The following is a 14,346-nucleotide window of genomic DNA, read 5'->3' as shown; positions in this document are numbered from 1 at the left end:
TGACTTACATTTAGCAGACTAAATGAATATTTATAAATCAAAAGAGAATGGTAGATGTCTTGTCTCTGGAATGAGTCACAATAAGGTACAGATTTCCTCCTTGTCAGCAATCTATCATGTGGAGTGAAAGTTGGCTGGGTGTGTGTCATTACTCAACAAACCTCATTTGACTTTCCCAGAAAAATGTCTCACACTCTGTGTTCCTTACTCAGGTCTCCTTAAGTCTTTGTTTTACATCCTCAGGACACGGATAATTCAGATATTCTATGCTATTAATCTCAGTATAAGAAATATCAGATGATAAAGATATAAAGTGCTTCTAAATATTCCATTATATCCCATGAATATAAGGAAGCAGCATCTTCACAAAACCTCATCCATGACTATAAATTTGCATATTTAAAGAAAAGGAGAAAGTGTAATTGAAATGTTATAAGCTGCCAGGACATACTTAAGCACTCCAGTGAAGTGACCTTGTTTTCATTAGGTTTGAATATCAGCTCATCTGAGCCACCCAACAAGGCACTTCTTGTGTTCAACATGTTTAAGCAACCAAATGAAGAGTAATATATGTGCCTATGTACATTGAAATTGTAGGCTTTTTCAACCAAGTAGAACAATTTTCTAAATATTAAAAATAGACAAAATACATCTATGCACTTCAGAATTGGTAAGTGATATATACCTTAATGTAATTAGTGGTCTATGAACAGGGTACAGAATTTCTATGTCAGATTTTTGCTTTTGTTTAAAGCACAGCTGCTACAGACAGAACAAGTTGATATAGATGATGTGCTGTAAATGAGTATAAGAATGTCCAAAAGGAAAAAAAAAAAGAAAAAAAAAGAAAGAGAAACCATGTATATATGCATGTGTACACTTATATATTTCAAATGTATTCCCCATCTATCTTTCATGTTGAAGAGAATGATCTGCAGCAGTTATCAACAATGCCTTGGGAGATTTTGTAACATGGTTAACAGAGGTGTACGAAGCTTTAATTTTTTAGAAAAAAAGGATAACAGAAAATCATTAGCAACTGAAGTGACAGTAGCCTTTAGGGACTGATCCATCTCACTGCTCTTAAAAAGAGAAATCCGAGTGCTAGAGACTCAAGCCCCAGTTCATTTTCACTACGTGGAATTTGTCTTTATCTGCCAGAGAAAGACAACTTCCTGTAAAAATTCAGTTCCTTGGCTATTTGTGTAGAAATCTGTCACCAAGCGCAGTGTTACTGTCAGATCTATTTGGAGAGTGCATGTGAGCACACTCAGTTCTAAGTTATGGTTAATTGGGTTTTATTGAGCTGCAGCAGAAAATCACTCTGAATTTCACATTACGCAAAACTTCTTGATAAGAATCACTTAGTACACACCAAATACATATTCCAATGTGTAAAATTAAAAATACATTTTTTTGACATTCCAAACATTTGTAGAATGACGTTTTATAATTATATGTATAGCAGATCCATTACACTATTTCATGCTTTTTGTACCAACATGAAACCCAGTAACAGCACAGTTGTTATTAGCCATGAACAGGTGGAAAAATTCCACAAATTAATTACAATTTTAAAAGCTGTATAGAATTATGAGTTACAATATCTGGTATGGGTATTACTGGCTTCATAAACCATTTCGAAAGCGGATTCTAGGTGCCAGAATCATGGATGTGTGATGTGTACAATAAATTCCTATATTCTGAAATATGACATGGTAGAAAACAGTGCAAAAAACCTGCTCTATGTGTCAGTAGATGAAGGATTACCAAAGGAAAAAAGAAGAGAAAAAAAGAAGATTAATCAGAGCATTAAAATATCTATATTTAAAAAACAACCTGGAAAACAACCCAATTTTTAATGAACTAAATAAAAGCCCTATGGGAAATACAAAGGAACATATGATCTAGAAACAGAATTGTTAGAGTGATTATGCAAGATACACATATATCTTACATATATAAGAAATCTCTTCCTCAGAGCCAGATGGCTTTCCATATTAAAACCATTACATCATTGAAAAATATGATAGCTAAATGGATAATCATATGCTACAATAAGATGTTCCTGCCAAAATTAAGAATAATTTTAAAAAATAATAAAAGTAACACTAATATGTATGGGCCCTACTGCAGGTCTGCAGTATAATTATAGAATGCAAGTAATCTCAGGAAATAATTTTTGAATTCAAAGTTAATAGAATTAAGTAATGAATAGGCACAACTATGCCATGACTATGACAGTGATCCTTAAAAATCTTGCTAACAACTTTTTCACATATGGTTATAAATTAGACTTCTTAAATTCCAGGTATACTGCTTCATTTTAACACACTCTTCCTATATGTTAGCAAAGAGAAATATGTGTTAGTTTTATTCTCTGGTTAATCAGTGTATTTATTCCAGCATATACATCTCCCAGTGAATAATCTGGAACTCAAACAAGTCAAGTAGCTTGCATGAGATAGTCATGACACAGGAAAACTTGCTCTTAGTATGAACAGTATAACCATACTAAGTAGAATATCTGCAAATGTTTCCACTAATTTCACTTTTAGGAAACATTTGAAACATCAGTTGCAAGGAAGGATAATTAGCTAAAATCTGAAGGCATTTTATCCCTATGTTTGTTCATGCAATGAAATCCATGGTAATCACAACCCATTCCATACAGGTAGCTCAAAGATTGTGAACTCCATCAATATGAACATCACCAGTAGCAGGCAGAAATAATGTCTGTGCTTATAACAATAGTTGTCCTATTTTGAGAGTATATAAGGACAACTTTACTAATCCATCAATCTATGAAGCACAATTTTCTGTACAATCAACTCGAGTTTCATCACTGACAGAACTGTAATATTTAAATTGTTTGTTAAATATGTCAGTACAGTGATAAAGAAAAGCTGAGGTAATGTATGTCTTAGTATTCAAAAGACCTTGTAATGGGATAATGAACACATTGCAGTGCTCACTTTATGAGATAAAGTGACAAGATTTGGTTTCTCTATCTGACTTTTCCACTCCCTAAAGCTCAAAATGAATAGAAAAACATTCCTAGGAGCTGATTTGAGCAGATATACTGAAGTGCTCATTAAAGTATTACAGTTTACTAAATGTTAGAAGCTACCAGATTTCTGCTGCAAAACCTCATATTTTACTAACTTCACATGCCTTTGATATAAAAAGTTAGTTCTTGAATTATCTATGACAATTAATATTAGCAATTTTTAATTTGTATTCAATATTATTTGTAAATAAACTTATTTTTCCTTTTATGGATTAATTAAAATGGATTCTTTCTGAATGAGAGTGAAAAAAAAAATCTCAGTTTTAAAACACAGCGCTATTCATGACAGTTTTGTAATTTGATTCATGCAAATCTGTCAGAGAAAAAAAATCAACGACAATTTAATTTCAAACCTTTCCCAACCAGCTGCTGAACAACTTATGCACTACTTTTCTATTTTTACTGCAGGATAATGACAATGATGGATGCTTTTCCCTGGAAATAAATATTCATTAAGCAGGCTCAGATCAAACCTATACCCTTCCAAAAGCCCACGATTGTGCAAGACCCATTCGCCTCTTCTAAGAGATTTATTTTGGAGGAAGATGGAACTGTGCCCACAAATGTGTCTCATAACAATTTAATAGTTCAGTTAAATTAAACCTATGGTAGTACTTACTTGTAACCTCAGTAATCAGTATTATTAAAGTTGGTGTCAACTCCAATAATGCCAAATATATGTGGGTGAAGAACAGATTACTTATGGATATAAATCAGATAAAGCTAGCCCACATGTAAAGCATTAAGAAGAACAAAAAGGAAGTCATTTCCCAGTAAACTTCCTGAGGTAGACCACTGTTTCTCCATCCAATCTATTAATGAACAAAAGTTCATTAACAAGGATCAAGTAGGGGCTCATTAGCCTTGATTTACATAGTCCACGTTTTTTGTGCAGAAGGGATTGTTTCAAATGAAGAATGACAATTAGATTGGCACGTTTTGTGCTTCAATATTCAGACTGACTTTAATCTACTGGTACTAAATCAGAAGTGGTAAAAGAAACAGCCTACTGGTATTTGACACCTATTGATTGACATCCTATTACCAGTTCTGTGCTTCCTTTGATCCAACACTTCACTGTTATGCTTCACTACCCAGCTCTACTGCCTTGCTAGGAAATGGAAAACACCCTAATTTTCACAAGCTAATAAGAATATTTGTGTGTGTGCATATGTGTGTGTATACAAATGCTGAAAATATATAATATCTTTGAATGTATAAAAATTTTGAATAGATGTGATTTTACAGAAGCTAATAGCAGTATATGGATATGGTGTTGTTACATATCCTCTGACCTGGAAAGAGATAAATGGATTCCTAGAGAGGAAAATTCAGAGCATATAGCCAGAGCCACTGCCCTGATTCTCCCTCTAAGCTTCTTTCTTATAGCTGACTGTAGGCAATTTCCAGCCTCTTTAGGCTAATATTTACTGTATTTAAAAAAAATTTCCTTTCCCTAAATAATCACGGGAAAATGGAAATGTAGTCTTCTCTTCATCCTGGATGACAATTTGGAATTGCTATAATTATATACAGCACTTGAGCATGATTTTTTACAAGGCTTTCCTCACACAAACATTATTCTGCAAAAGCTGATAACTCATTCATCTACTTAGACTTACAACTTAATCTTATTCTCTTCTTATGTCAATTCTGTGTTGGAAAAATTCCACCGATTCCAAAGGATTTTGCTGTTGGAAGTATTGAACAAACAGGCAGCAATATTTCAAGCACTGAAGAAACCACACAGTAATATTTAAAGTCATACTAACAATACAAAATTTGATTTTTCTTAACCACATTATCTAACTGTTGGACAATATTCACTGTTTAGCTAATTAAACTGAAATAATAACTACATGGAGTACAGACCCAATGAGATCTCAAGGTTTTTGGTTCTAACATTGAATGCAACAGTTAAATTTTACTTGGTTTTGTTCCTGTTCCAATAATTTAAAAAATCATACAATAAAATAAAGCACCAAAGATTGGGTGTGGACAGGGTTACTTAGTAATAACTTATACTTACCAATCATTGAATCATAAAATAATTTAACCACTAGGTGATGAGCTCAGCTGGTTAGAGCATGGTGCTAATAACATCAAGATTGTGGGTTCAATCCCTGCACGGGCCATTCACTTAAGAGTTGGACTTCATGATCCTTGTGGTACCTTTCAACTCAGAATATTCTGTGATTTAGATTGGAAAAGACCTAAATCGAGTCCAGTCATTAACCCAGCACTGCCAAGTCCACCACTGAACCATGTCCCCAAGTGGCACATCTACACATCTCCTAAATAACTCTAGGGATGGTAACTCAGCCACTTCCCTGGGGAGCCTGTTTCAATCCTTAAAACCCATTTCAGTGAAGAATTTTTTTCCATTATCCACAGACAAACAAACCTTTAACCACAAATTCTATCTTTAAATATACTGTGTGGCCATCACCATCCTTTCTCTCCCATTCAAGGACATAATTTGCAGATACCCCAATGACCTTGTCTTCCAAATACAGGTTAAATAGGCAAAAATAAATTAACACTTCAGTGTTTTGCTACTTTGCCCCAGTGTGCCCCCACAGACAAACATCCATATATGCACACATCACAGAGAGTGGTTTAGCACTTGTAGAACAGATGTCTCAGGATGAGCACAGGCTGTCAATATACAGAAGACCCAAAGTGATGTAATCTAATCATTGCTAAGAAAATCTTTCCATCTTACCTTGAGACACTCTTCTTGTTTGAAGAGATCCTCACAATCCCCAGCCTGCAGAACAGGAGAATTAAGGCGCTCTTCCACTTCAGACAAAGCTTGCAGAAGGTGAAGGATCTCTGCCAGGTATGTAGAAGGCACATGAATGGTTTCCACAGTCCTAGTTTCAGTCATCATAAAAGTTGTATCTTCACGAACTGTTTGCTAGTACAGATATACAACAGAATGCTTCCTTTAGTTTCTTAACACTAGAAAAATTATAACTTAATGCAATTTCCAGTTCACAACCCAGAAACAATCAAAAGTAACTTCCAAAGAAAAATGCAGGAAATATCTGCGCTTTCTGACACACACCACTCATATTCCTTGTGTGTTTGAAATGGCAGGTACTGAAATTAATCCATGCAAGAATGTACAAACTTTTCTTCTACTCTCCAAAGAAATGCAGATAGGAAATGCAAGAGTATGCTGAGATTATGGTGTTACTGAGATTTTAGTGCTAGCCCTTTCATTTTAAATCATCACACGTCTTGAAAAATCGTTCCTTCATTAAGAAATTTCATGCATGCCAAGTCTAAAATACTAAATAATTTCAAGGTATCGAGTAAAATGACTTGTATAATAGACATGATTCCTGAAATAAAATGCAACACAAAACAAATATGTCAACTCTGTACTTTCAACACTATACTAAAAACATGCTCTTCAAACTAGAAAGTACAATTTGGAATTTTGTGATTTGAAAGGTCTTTAATGCATTCTTATTTCTAAAATAAAACTCAGCAACACACCTCTTTGTGAAGTTAGGAATTTTTAATTTTTTTTTTTTTAATCTGGAAAAATATGAAATAGACACCCTATTCTAGAAGCACATGCATACACCAAATGTAAAGACATCCCAGAATGTTTTAGTTCCAAGAAAACATTTAGTTGATCTATGGCATTTTAAAGCATACTGGCATATTAGGTGACAAGAAAGTGGCTTTTTATATAAATTCTCTGTATTTCCCATTTGCTTTGTAATACCAACTGTGAAAATGTAATACCCAAAGTGTGCTTTGGAGCAGGGAGACCTGTGATTGCTTCTCTTAACTAAACCCCAAATACCAGATCACCTGCATGGCCATTAGAAAATGCAAAATCTACGCTATAAACTATTTGTGGTTTCATAAGCAAAAGTTTGTTTATGGATTCCTAGTGTGGGACCAAAATCCTTTGTGTTTGATGTCTGTCTTCTCAAAAATGTAAACTTTAATTACTGAGGACCTCAAAGAATTTTACGAGTAATTGTTGGTAAATGTTCAAAAATTCTATTATTTAGATCTTTCACTCCTAACAGAAAATTATGGACTTTTATGTGAAAGACAATTGATCAGTGGTCCAGCAATAAAACAAATTAATTATTCAGCCATACATTAAGCAAAAAGAAAACAATTATAAGCACACTCTACCTCAGCAAGGTGTCTCATTTTAATTCAGGATATATTTCTCTCTTCAGTTACCGAGCTGAGTCATCTGCTTCTTCAATTTTCTTTAGAGTCTTAAAATATGCATATACACACTCTAGAAGATGTATGCATATCACATATAAAACCCATAAAGTTATCTGTAGACTTGTGTTATTTTGTTGCATTTCTTATGCAAATTTAATTGCTTTGCACACTTTTCTCACAAAATGACTTTCTCAGTACATCTGCTAACACTGAAACCTCTCTAATTACATATCACTGCTATAATTTTTATTATTTAAAATAAATTTCTTTTAAAAAATTGTGCTTGCCCTCCCCCTCCCCCCGTATGTTTCATGAATCACACACTCTGCAAAAATAACAGTTTACTCCAGCAAACCTAAAGAGAAAGCTGTCCCAGTTGATTAGAAAATGGGGGAATCTCAACAGGCCACTGAGGCCTGCATGCATTTTAATTCCTCAGGACTACACTGTGACACTTCTACGTATAGCAGTGAACTTCAGACCCACATAAGGAACATTTTAACTATAATTGTATTTTTCTTTTTTAAACAGAGGACAGAATATTTCTATTCACAGTAATGAAAAGTGCATGCTAGGTATGCAAGGGTTTTCATTCAAAAAGAGGTCACATGAATATGTAAAGAAGCATACAATATATGATTATTTTTTGTAGTTGTATGAGATTAGCCTACTCTTTTCAACCCAAATTTAGGCTACTAAATATATGTACACACATATATGCACATGCATGTCTTTAGATAAAACAAAATCTGTGTCTTCTCACTCTAAACAATTCCTGAAACTACAAAAAAGTCAAGCAGAAATCAAATGTGTGAGTACTTAATGGATATCACCGTTAATTATTTATAGCGGCAAAATCGCGTACCCTTCAATCAGTGTTAAGAAGAAAAATGGGATGTGTGCAAGTGTATATTCACAGTGCCCTTACAGGAAACTTTAAATTAATATTTCTCATAGATGGTAGATTACTTGCATAATTACTAGTTCTACTGTTTATATTGTTAGTTAAACATAAACAAAAATTAAGTTAGTTATAATACTACAATCAGATAAATAAATAAATAAATAAACAAAGGGATAGATATTTAAGAATAGACACCTACCAGATACTGCCCTCATATTTTGGTACATTATTTAATACCTTATTCCAAAAAGAACTCACAGTCAAAATAAATTAGTTTCTGAATACTATTAAAAAAAAAAAAAGTTGAAAATTTGATACTACTTTAGAAATCAAGGATTAGGAACCTTTGTCTTTTTTGGGGTTTTCAACAGTCACAGGTGTTTCTTTCCTTCTTTCCTGCATTGAAGGTATCATAGAACCCACGGCAGAAGTTGTCATCTTGCACCAAGGAATGAAGGGTAGGCATGTCCAGAAATGACAATTTTAATCAGCAAAGAGAAAAATTTTTAGCTTGTCCCAATGCTCCCTGGACTTGCCTTATGATAGACAATAAAACTGGCGGATTCTGGACAAGCATCTCTACTAGAAAGGCGAAGCTGAAACTGAATCATATCCTAACCCTAGAGTGAGGAAAAAACTTACAAAAGGAATCACAGCAGCTGGGAGCAGCTACTATTAAAAGAGTATTAATGCAGTAGAGATATATGCAATCACTAATGCCAAGATGGCTCATCAGAACCACAGTAGGTTAAGATTAAGGATTAAAAATCAATAGGAAAGTGAAAATTAAAGTTTTAGATAACCATTTAAGAATGGGTTTGGGATAAGTTGAATCTGATAAAATGGCAGAATGCGTGAGAGTTACTTAAAAATACTTAATATTTTTAGAAATATATAGTACAACATATATATAAAAACATATATATATATATATAATACAAATAAACTGTTAAGTGATTGAGAAATGCTGGGGTAACTGGCCATTTCCTATATTACTGTTTCTGTAAAATACAATTTCAGTATTTTAGATATTGATTTAATTTTTTCCTTGATTATCAGTGATATAATGTTGTACAAGATATTTTTGTCTCTGAAAGAACAACTTCTTTTGTGTAAGATTTAACATTTCATACATTGCTTTTTACCAAGCATTATCATTTCTAGAATAGTAAATTGAATTTTCTTCCCCATCATTACGTAATTTTATTTAAGGGAGACAATCCTTCCATACACGACTCCACCTAATCTGATTTTATTGATAGTTACCGTGCCCTACCAAGTGCGACAACACCGTAAGAAACAAATTCATGAACTGTCCCTTACAGAGAGGGCCAATAAGCAAAACCAAAACAAACCAACCAAACAAAATGACAACAAAAACCTGACAAAAATGTACCAGAATAATGCAGGTTTTGCCAAGAAATTCACATACTTTCTCCAAAGAAATACTTGTGATCATTATTGCCTACATCTAACACTGTGGTGGCATCAGAGCTAACTAGTCTTGGAGAATGCCGTTAATTTCCTTTTAACAGTGGAAAATTCATTGTTAAAGCACCTTTCACTAATTTCAGTGAATCTTTTTCCTTTCCTCTTTTTTAGAAGGAATAATCCCAACATCACTCTTGCTGTTAAAGAGCTTACACCCAGAAAGCCTCCAACTTTTTGTGTTAGATCTTGACAACTGTTCCATTTTTGGTCTCTCTCATGATAGGGTTCCAAACCTTAGGGTCTGTGCTTTTGATTTAATGACTTCACACAAACATGGGAGGAGTAAAGCTATAAACACTCCCAATCTCCATTGCTGTACCTCAGCACTGCTCCGGGTGACATCCTGGTGAGATGTTCAAGGAAAACAAACACATGTGCCTACTCCTGGAGTGAAATAACACTTGAGAAAGTATTCTTTACAATCATCTGTATATGAGTGTAAAAAGTCTGTCACCTCTGCAGAATAAATGTGGTGTGCTACACATATGAAAAAAAATGGAGCAGACAACACACATCTTCTGGACAAAGTCAGTGATACCTCAGAGAGTCCAAACACTTGTGAACCACATATTTGCTAGGCCATGTTCACCATCACTATGTCAAATAAAGAATTAGACACACAAAAGTATGATAAAATGCTATCAGAGTTCAACAAAATCACTTTCAAGTACATGTTTATAAAAAAGCTTTTATTCACCCGTTCCTATGCCAACTGTGAGTGGTAAGGTCAGCTGACATTCACAAAAATTTATTCTGTCTTCAGTGTTGTTAGCATATCTTACCTGTTAGTGTGCATATAAGTAGAAAGTTCAAAATTATACTGATTATATGGAATTTTCACTATGAGGTGGGATGGCCTTAGTCAATCACAAACAAGTTATCAGTACAAAGAGGAGCATCTCTTTCAAGTACAGAGAGACATAAATCCTTGATGTAGGATTAAAAATTTATAAATTCTTTATGTAACTCTATGAAGACAAGACCTTAAAAGGCAGTTGTAAACAGTAAAATAGATTTAAAATATTGAAAGAAAATAATATATTTAAGTACGAACATAAATACAGTCTCATGTATATGATTTTTTTTCTACTCATGTTGCAGAGTGGTTGCAGTCCACAAAATCCTGCACATTGCAACACTTAAACCATATAGTTTAATGCTTGTATTCATCAGTTACTTTTATAAAAAAATAGAGACTTTAAAAATATACATGACTATTTTCAGCACTGTTCTTGGACACAGAGTGCTTTATGCCTTCACAACACTTCTCTGCTAAGGCATACCTTACTTGAGAAATGCTGCTTAACAGTTTTTCTTCTGTGATAAAATGAATCTACTTGATCTAGACATAAAATTAAATAAAGCTAGCTAAAATGAAGATATTCCTAATAATGTCATTAATTAATTCAGTAAATTTTAGATTCTAGGAGCAGAAAAAAGAAAATAGAAAATTGCAGGCTTTGATTTTGAAAACTATCAATCAACAGGCATCAACCAGCCTGAACTTAATTCTATTTATATTGTCTTATTTGTCCCCTTCATAACTTCATTGAAATGCAAAAGTTTTCTCAATAAGAAAATGTCTCTTTCCCGTATGTATAGGCTTAAATTATGGGATATCTCCCAATACCTCAGATAGTTCTGCTACACTGTGATGAGTGCATTGTTTTCTTGTTTAGATGTGGCGGGGACAGGGGAAGAGGAGAAGAAAGATACAGACAAAAGCTATAGCAATTAATTTAAGACTTTAAACCCAGAGTTCACAGTTGCAATCCTGGTTTCTTCTTTTTTTTAATGTATAGTTTAAAAACTATGACAAAGCATTTTGGTGCTTTGTGTTCCTCACCGCCTCATGCCTTTGGAGCCCTCCAAGACTTCAAATACACTTGGTCAAGTAGCAAAAATGAACACCTTTGGAAACCCCTTTCTCACTTGCTGAACAATAATTTTATTCTGTCTTAGATAATTGCTTCTAGATAGGAACTCTCCTCAAACTGAGGTACATCTACACATTGAAACTAAAAACAGCTTATTTGAAAAATTACCCAGCTCTCCTTACTAAACACCTGCTAACATGCACAGAAATAAGGGACTAAGATGATTCAGAAATTCCAGCAGTCCTACTGTTAACTTTTAACCTGATAACTTCCACTGGTATCTACTTTCTAAGCAAAGAGAAAAAGAAATTAATTTCAACTATAATGAGGGGAAGAAGACTCTCATACAATTCAGTATATGTGATATAAGTAATTTTTTCAGAAAAGAAAAGAAAAAAAAAATAGACTAATGTTTATCTTATACCACATTTGCAATGTTGCCATGTCCGGAAGAAAAACAAAATAGGGTAGCATTACAGCATTATTGGTTAATTGGAACTACTGGGGTATAGAAAATGTCTCTTGTTTTAAATAAATTATGCATATATCTTAATTACTTCTGGTAATGATGGCATATCTCAATCCTAATAATTGCAGTAGAGCAAAACTGACAAGGAAATCTGTATGTCTGTCAGGTAACTTTAAACAGATATCTGTAACATTATAAAAGGAATTATTAAATCCATTAAAGAGTCTATCTCATAAGTGTCTACCAAACACTGCTCAGACCATGCACAGTCAGTAGGATTTTGGGGGGAGATAGTTTCAGTGAGCCAAGAGAGATAGCCATTATCAGTATTAAGAATCATGAATACAAAAATGCTTACATTACATTTTGGAATGAGAAAAATCAGAACACTGCAAAGTCTACATCCTAGACTAGTTTTCAGCAAGTATTTTAAAATGGTGTTTAGAATTTTATGAGCTTAACTGGAAAATGCTTTTGTAATTGATTTATATGTGTTACCTTCCAGTAGACAAAACATACTTGGAAGTTTTTATATGGTAACTATAGAATACATGAATCCAGAGGAGTTAAGACATTTCTTGCATTGATCTTGCAATTTTTCACACCTAAAAAACACACAGACATTATACATGTCATACTTCAGTACATATGTACTTGACACTTCAGAAAATTAAACTCTTGAACACCGTCCTACTCTCCTGTAGCTATAATGTCCGGTTGTGGCAGGCTCTATTGATTTTGTTAAACCAGTATCATGTACTCAAATTCAGCCACACAGCAGGAAGTACCCAAAAGAATAGAAGGATTTTCAAATTTTTTTTTTCCTCAAAACAGAATTTCAAAATCATGTTTCTTGGACAGCAATAAGCTATAGAGGTGAAACGGTGACAATAGTGGCAGAACTAGTATGACACAATTTTCTGGAAGTCAGACTACTTAAAAACAGATTTTGGTCAATGCCAACTTATTTAATGGCTGATTTATTAAGACTACAGAAGTGCCACAATCTTAGATAGCATTTATGCTGCCTAAGGGCATGATGCTTTAGGGCTGTTTTAAGTATGTATGTGTAACTACTGAGTGATCACCAAGAACCAATTAACGTTAGATAAAGCTCAGAAATGTTGGAATACATACTATTGATACCTGAATTGACAAAACCATTTTGAAACTGACTGCTGATTTATGATGCTAGCTTTCCAGATACTTATGCCAGCTGCATCTGATAATGTTGACATAATTTAGAAAATAAACTAAAAATAGCGTTAAGAACCACATTCACAATGAATGCAAACATCTTCAAAGAGCAAAGTCCTAAACCTTAAACTCTTACACCTTCCAGAAATGTTAAAAAGTTACCTAATGATTTTCCATCTTTAGTCTACACTTATAGAGATAAGCCCATACATTATAGCAATAGGTTTTGTCACTTAGGCTGATTTTGTTACTTCAAGACATAGATTTGCTTTTTAAATGATGTGAACAAAATTGCTGTCCATCCAGCAGTTTTGAAAGCTAATTAAATATGCTCAAATAGATAATTCAGCACTCACACTGTACATCTTCAAATTTGCTTCCTTCTCTACCTTTGTGTGTATACTCAGATGCATCCACAAAAACAAGCAAATAAACAAAAAAACAAACCAAAAACCCTCAAATCACGAGTGATGTTGACGTTCTGAATTGTAGACAAGAGATGAATGTCATAGCCTCTTCAAAAGATACTGTTATTAAGGGGCAGATCACTCTGCAGAAGGTCTTTTCCCTTATTATTTAATGCAATAATATTGCCAAGAAATTTTTGACACCGAAATCCACACCATGTAATTTATTACGCTAATAAATCATAATATGCTACAGCAGAGAAAATAAGATGGTAATTAGATGCCCTGTTTTCCAAATAACTGCGTAATGATAAAGAAGAAAATATTATAATAGTATAATGCTCAGTTTAGTCTGAAAGCAGAGACCACTGGGTGCTATGCTGTACATGATTTTTTAGCCATAGGCTGGTGGTCTTGTATCCATCTCAACCATACTGAGATGATAGTGAGAAAAGCCTGTGGCGTGGCTAAGACCACGTTTGTATAACTACATAATTTAAAGACAAATTTCTAACTCTGCTTTACTCCATGTTGCAACTAGAGTTTTTGCTCCTGTGTGATGAGGTAAAGATAGTGAGCTTCACTTTTAAAGTTGAAAACGCAATTTATATCACTTCATTGAAGTTTATAACAGATAATGAAAAATGGCAGAGAAAAATATTTTCTGTAAAGTTCTGTCACTCACAATATGGGATTTTTTAACTTAATTCTATTAGATTACA

General features: G+C 33.7%; 1 protein-coding gene across 11 annotated transcripts in view; it reads right to left on the bottom strand.

The window, feature by feature from the left end:
- The window catches only part of DMD (dystrophin), a 1,181,561-nt gene that overhangs the window by 584,504 nt on the left and 582,711 nt on the right, over nucleotides 1–14,346 (bottom strand). For all 11 annotated transcript variants that reach the window (XM_042035506.1, XM_042035543.1, XM_042035536.1 and 8 more), the window contains one exon: nucleotides 5,796–5,990. In XM_042035506.1, coding sequence (XP_041891440.1) covers nucleotides 5,796–5,990 — 195 coding nt within the window. The remainder of the gene's footprint in view (nucleotides 1–5,795; nucleotides 5,991–14,346) is intronic.

The sequence above is a fragment of the Corvus kubaryi genome, unplaced genomic scaffold (genome assembly GCF_017639235.1).
Source record: "Corvus kubaryi isolate FWS band 111438036 unplaced genomic scaffold, C.kubaryi_AGA036_p1.0 133, whole genome shotgun sequence".
In the NCBI taxonomy this organism is placed as follows: Eukaryota; Metazoa; Chordata; class Aves; order Passeriformes; family Corvidae; genus Corvus; species Corvus kubaryi.
Note: the sequence above shows the minus strand (reverse complement) of the source record. Positions and strands in the feature narration are given on the sequence as shown.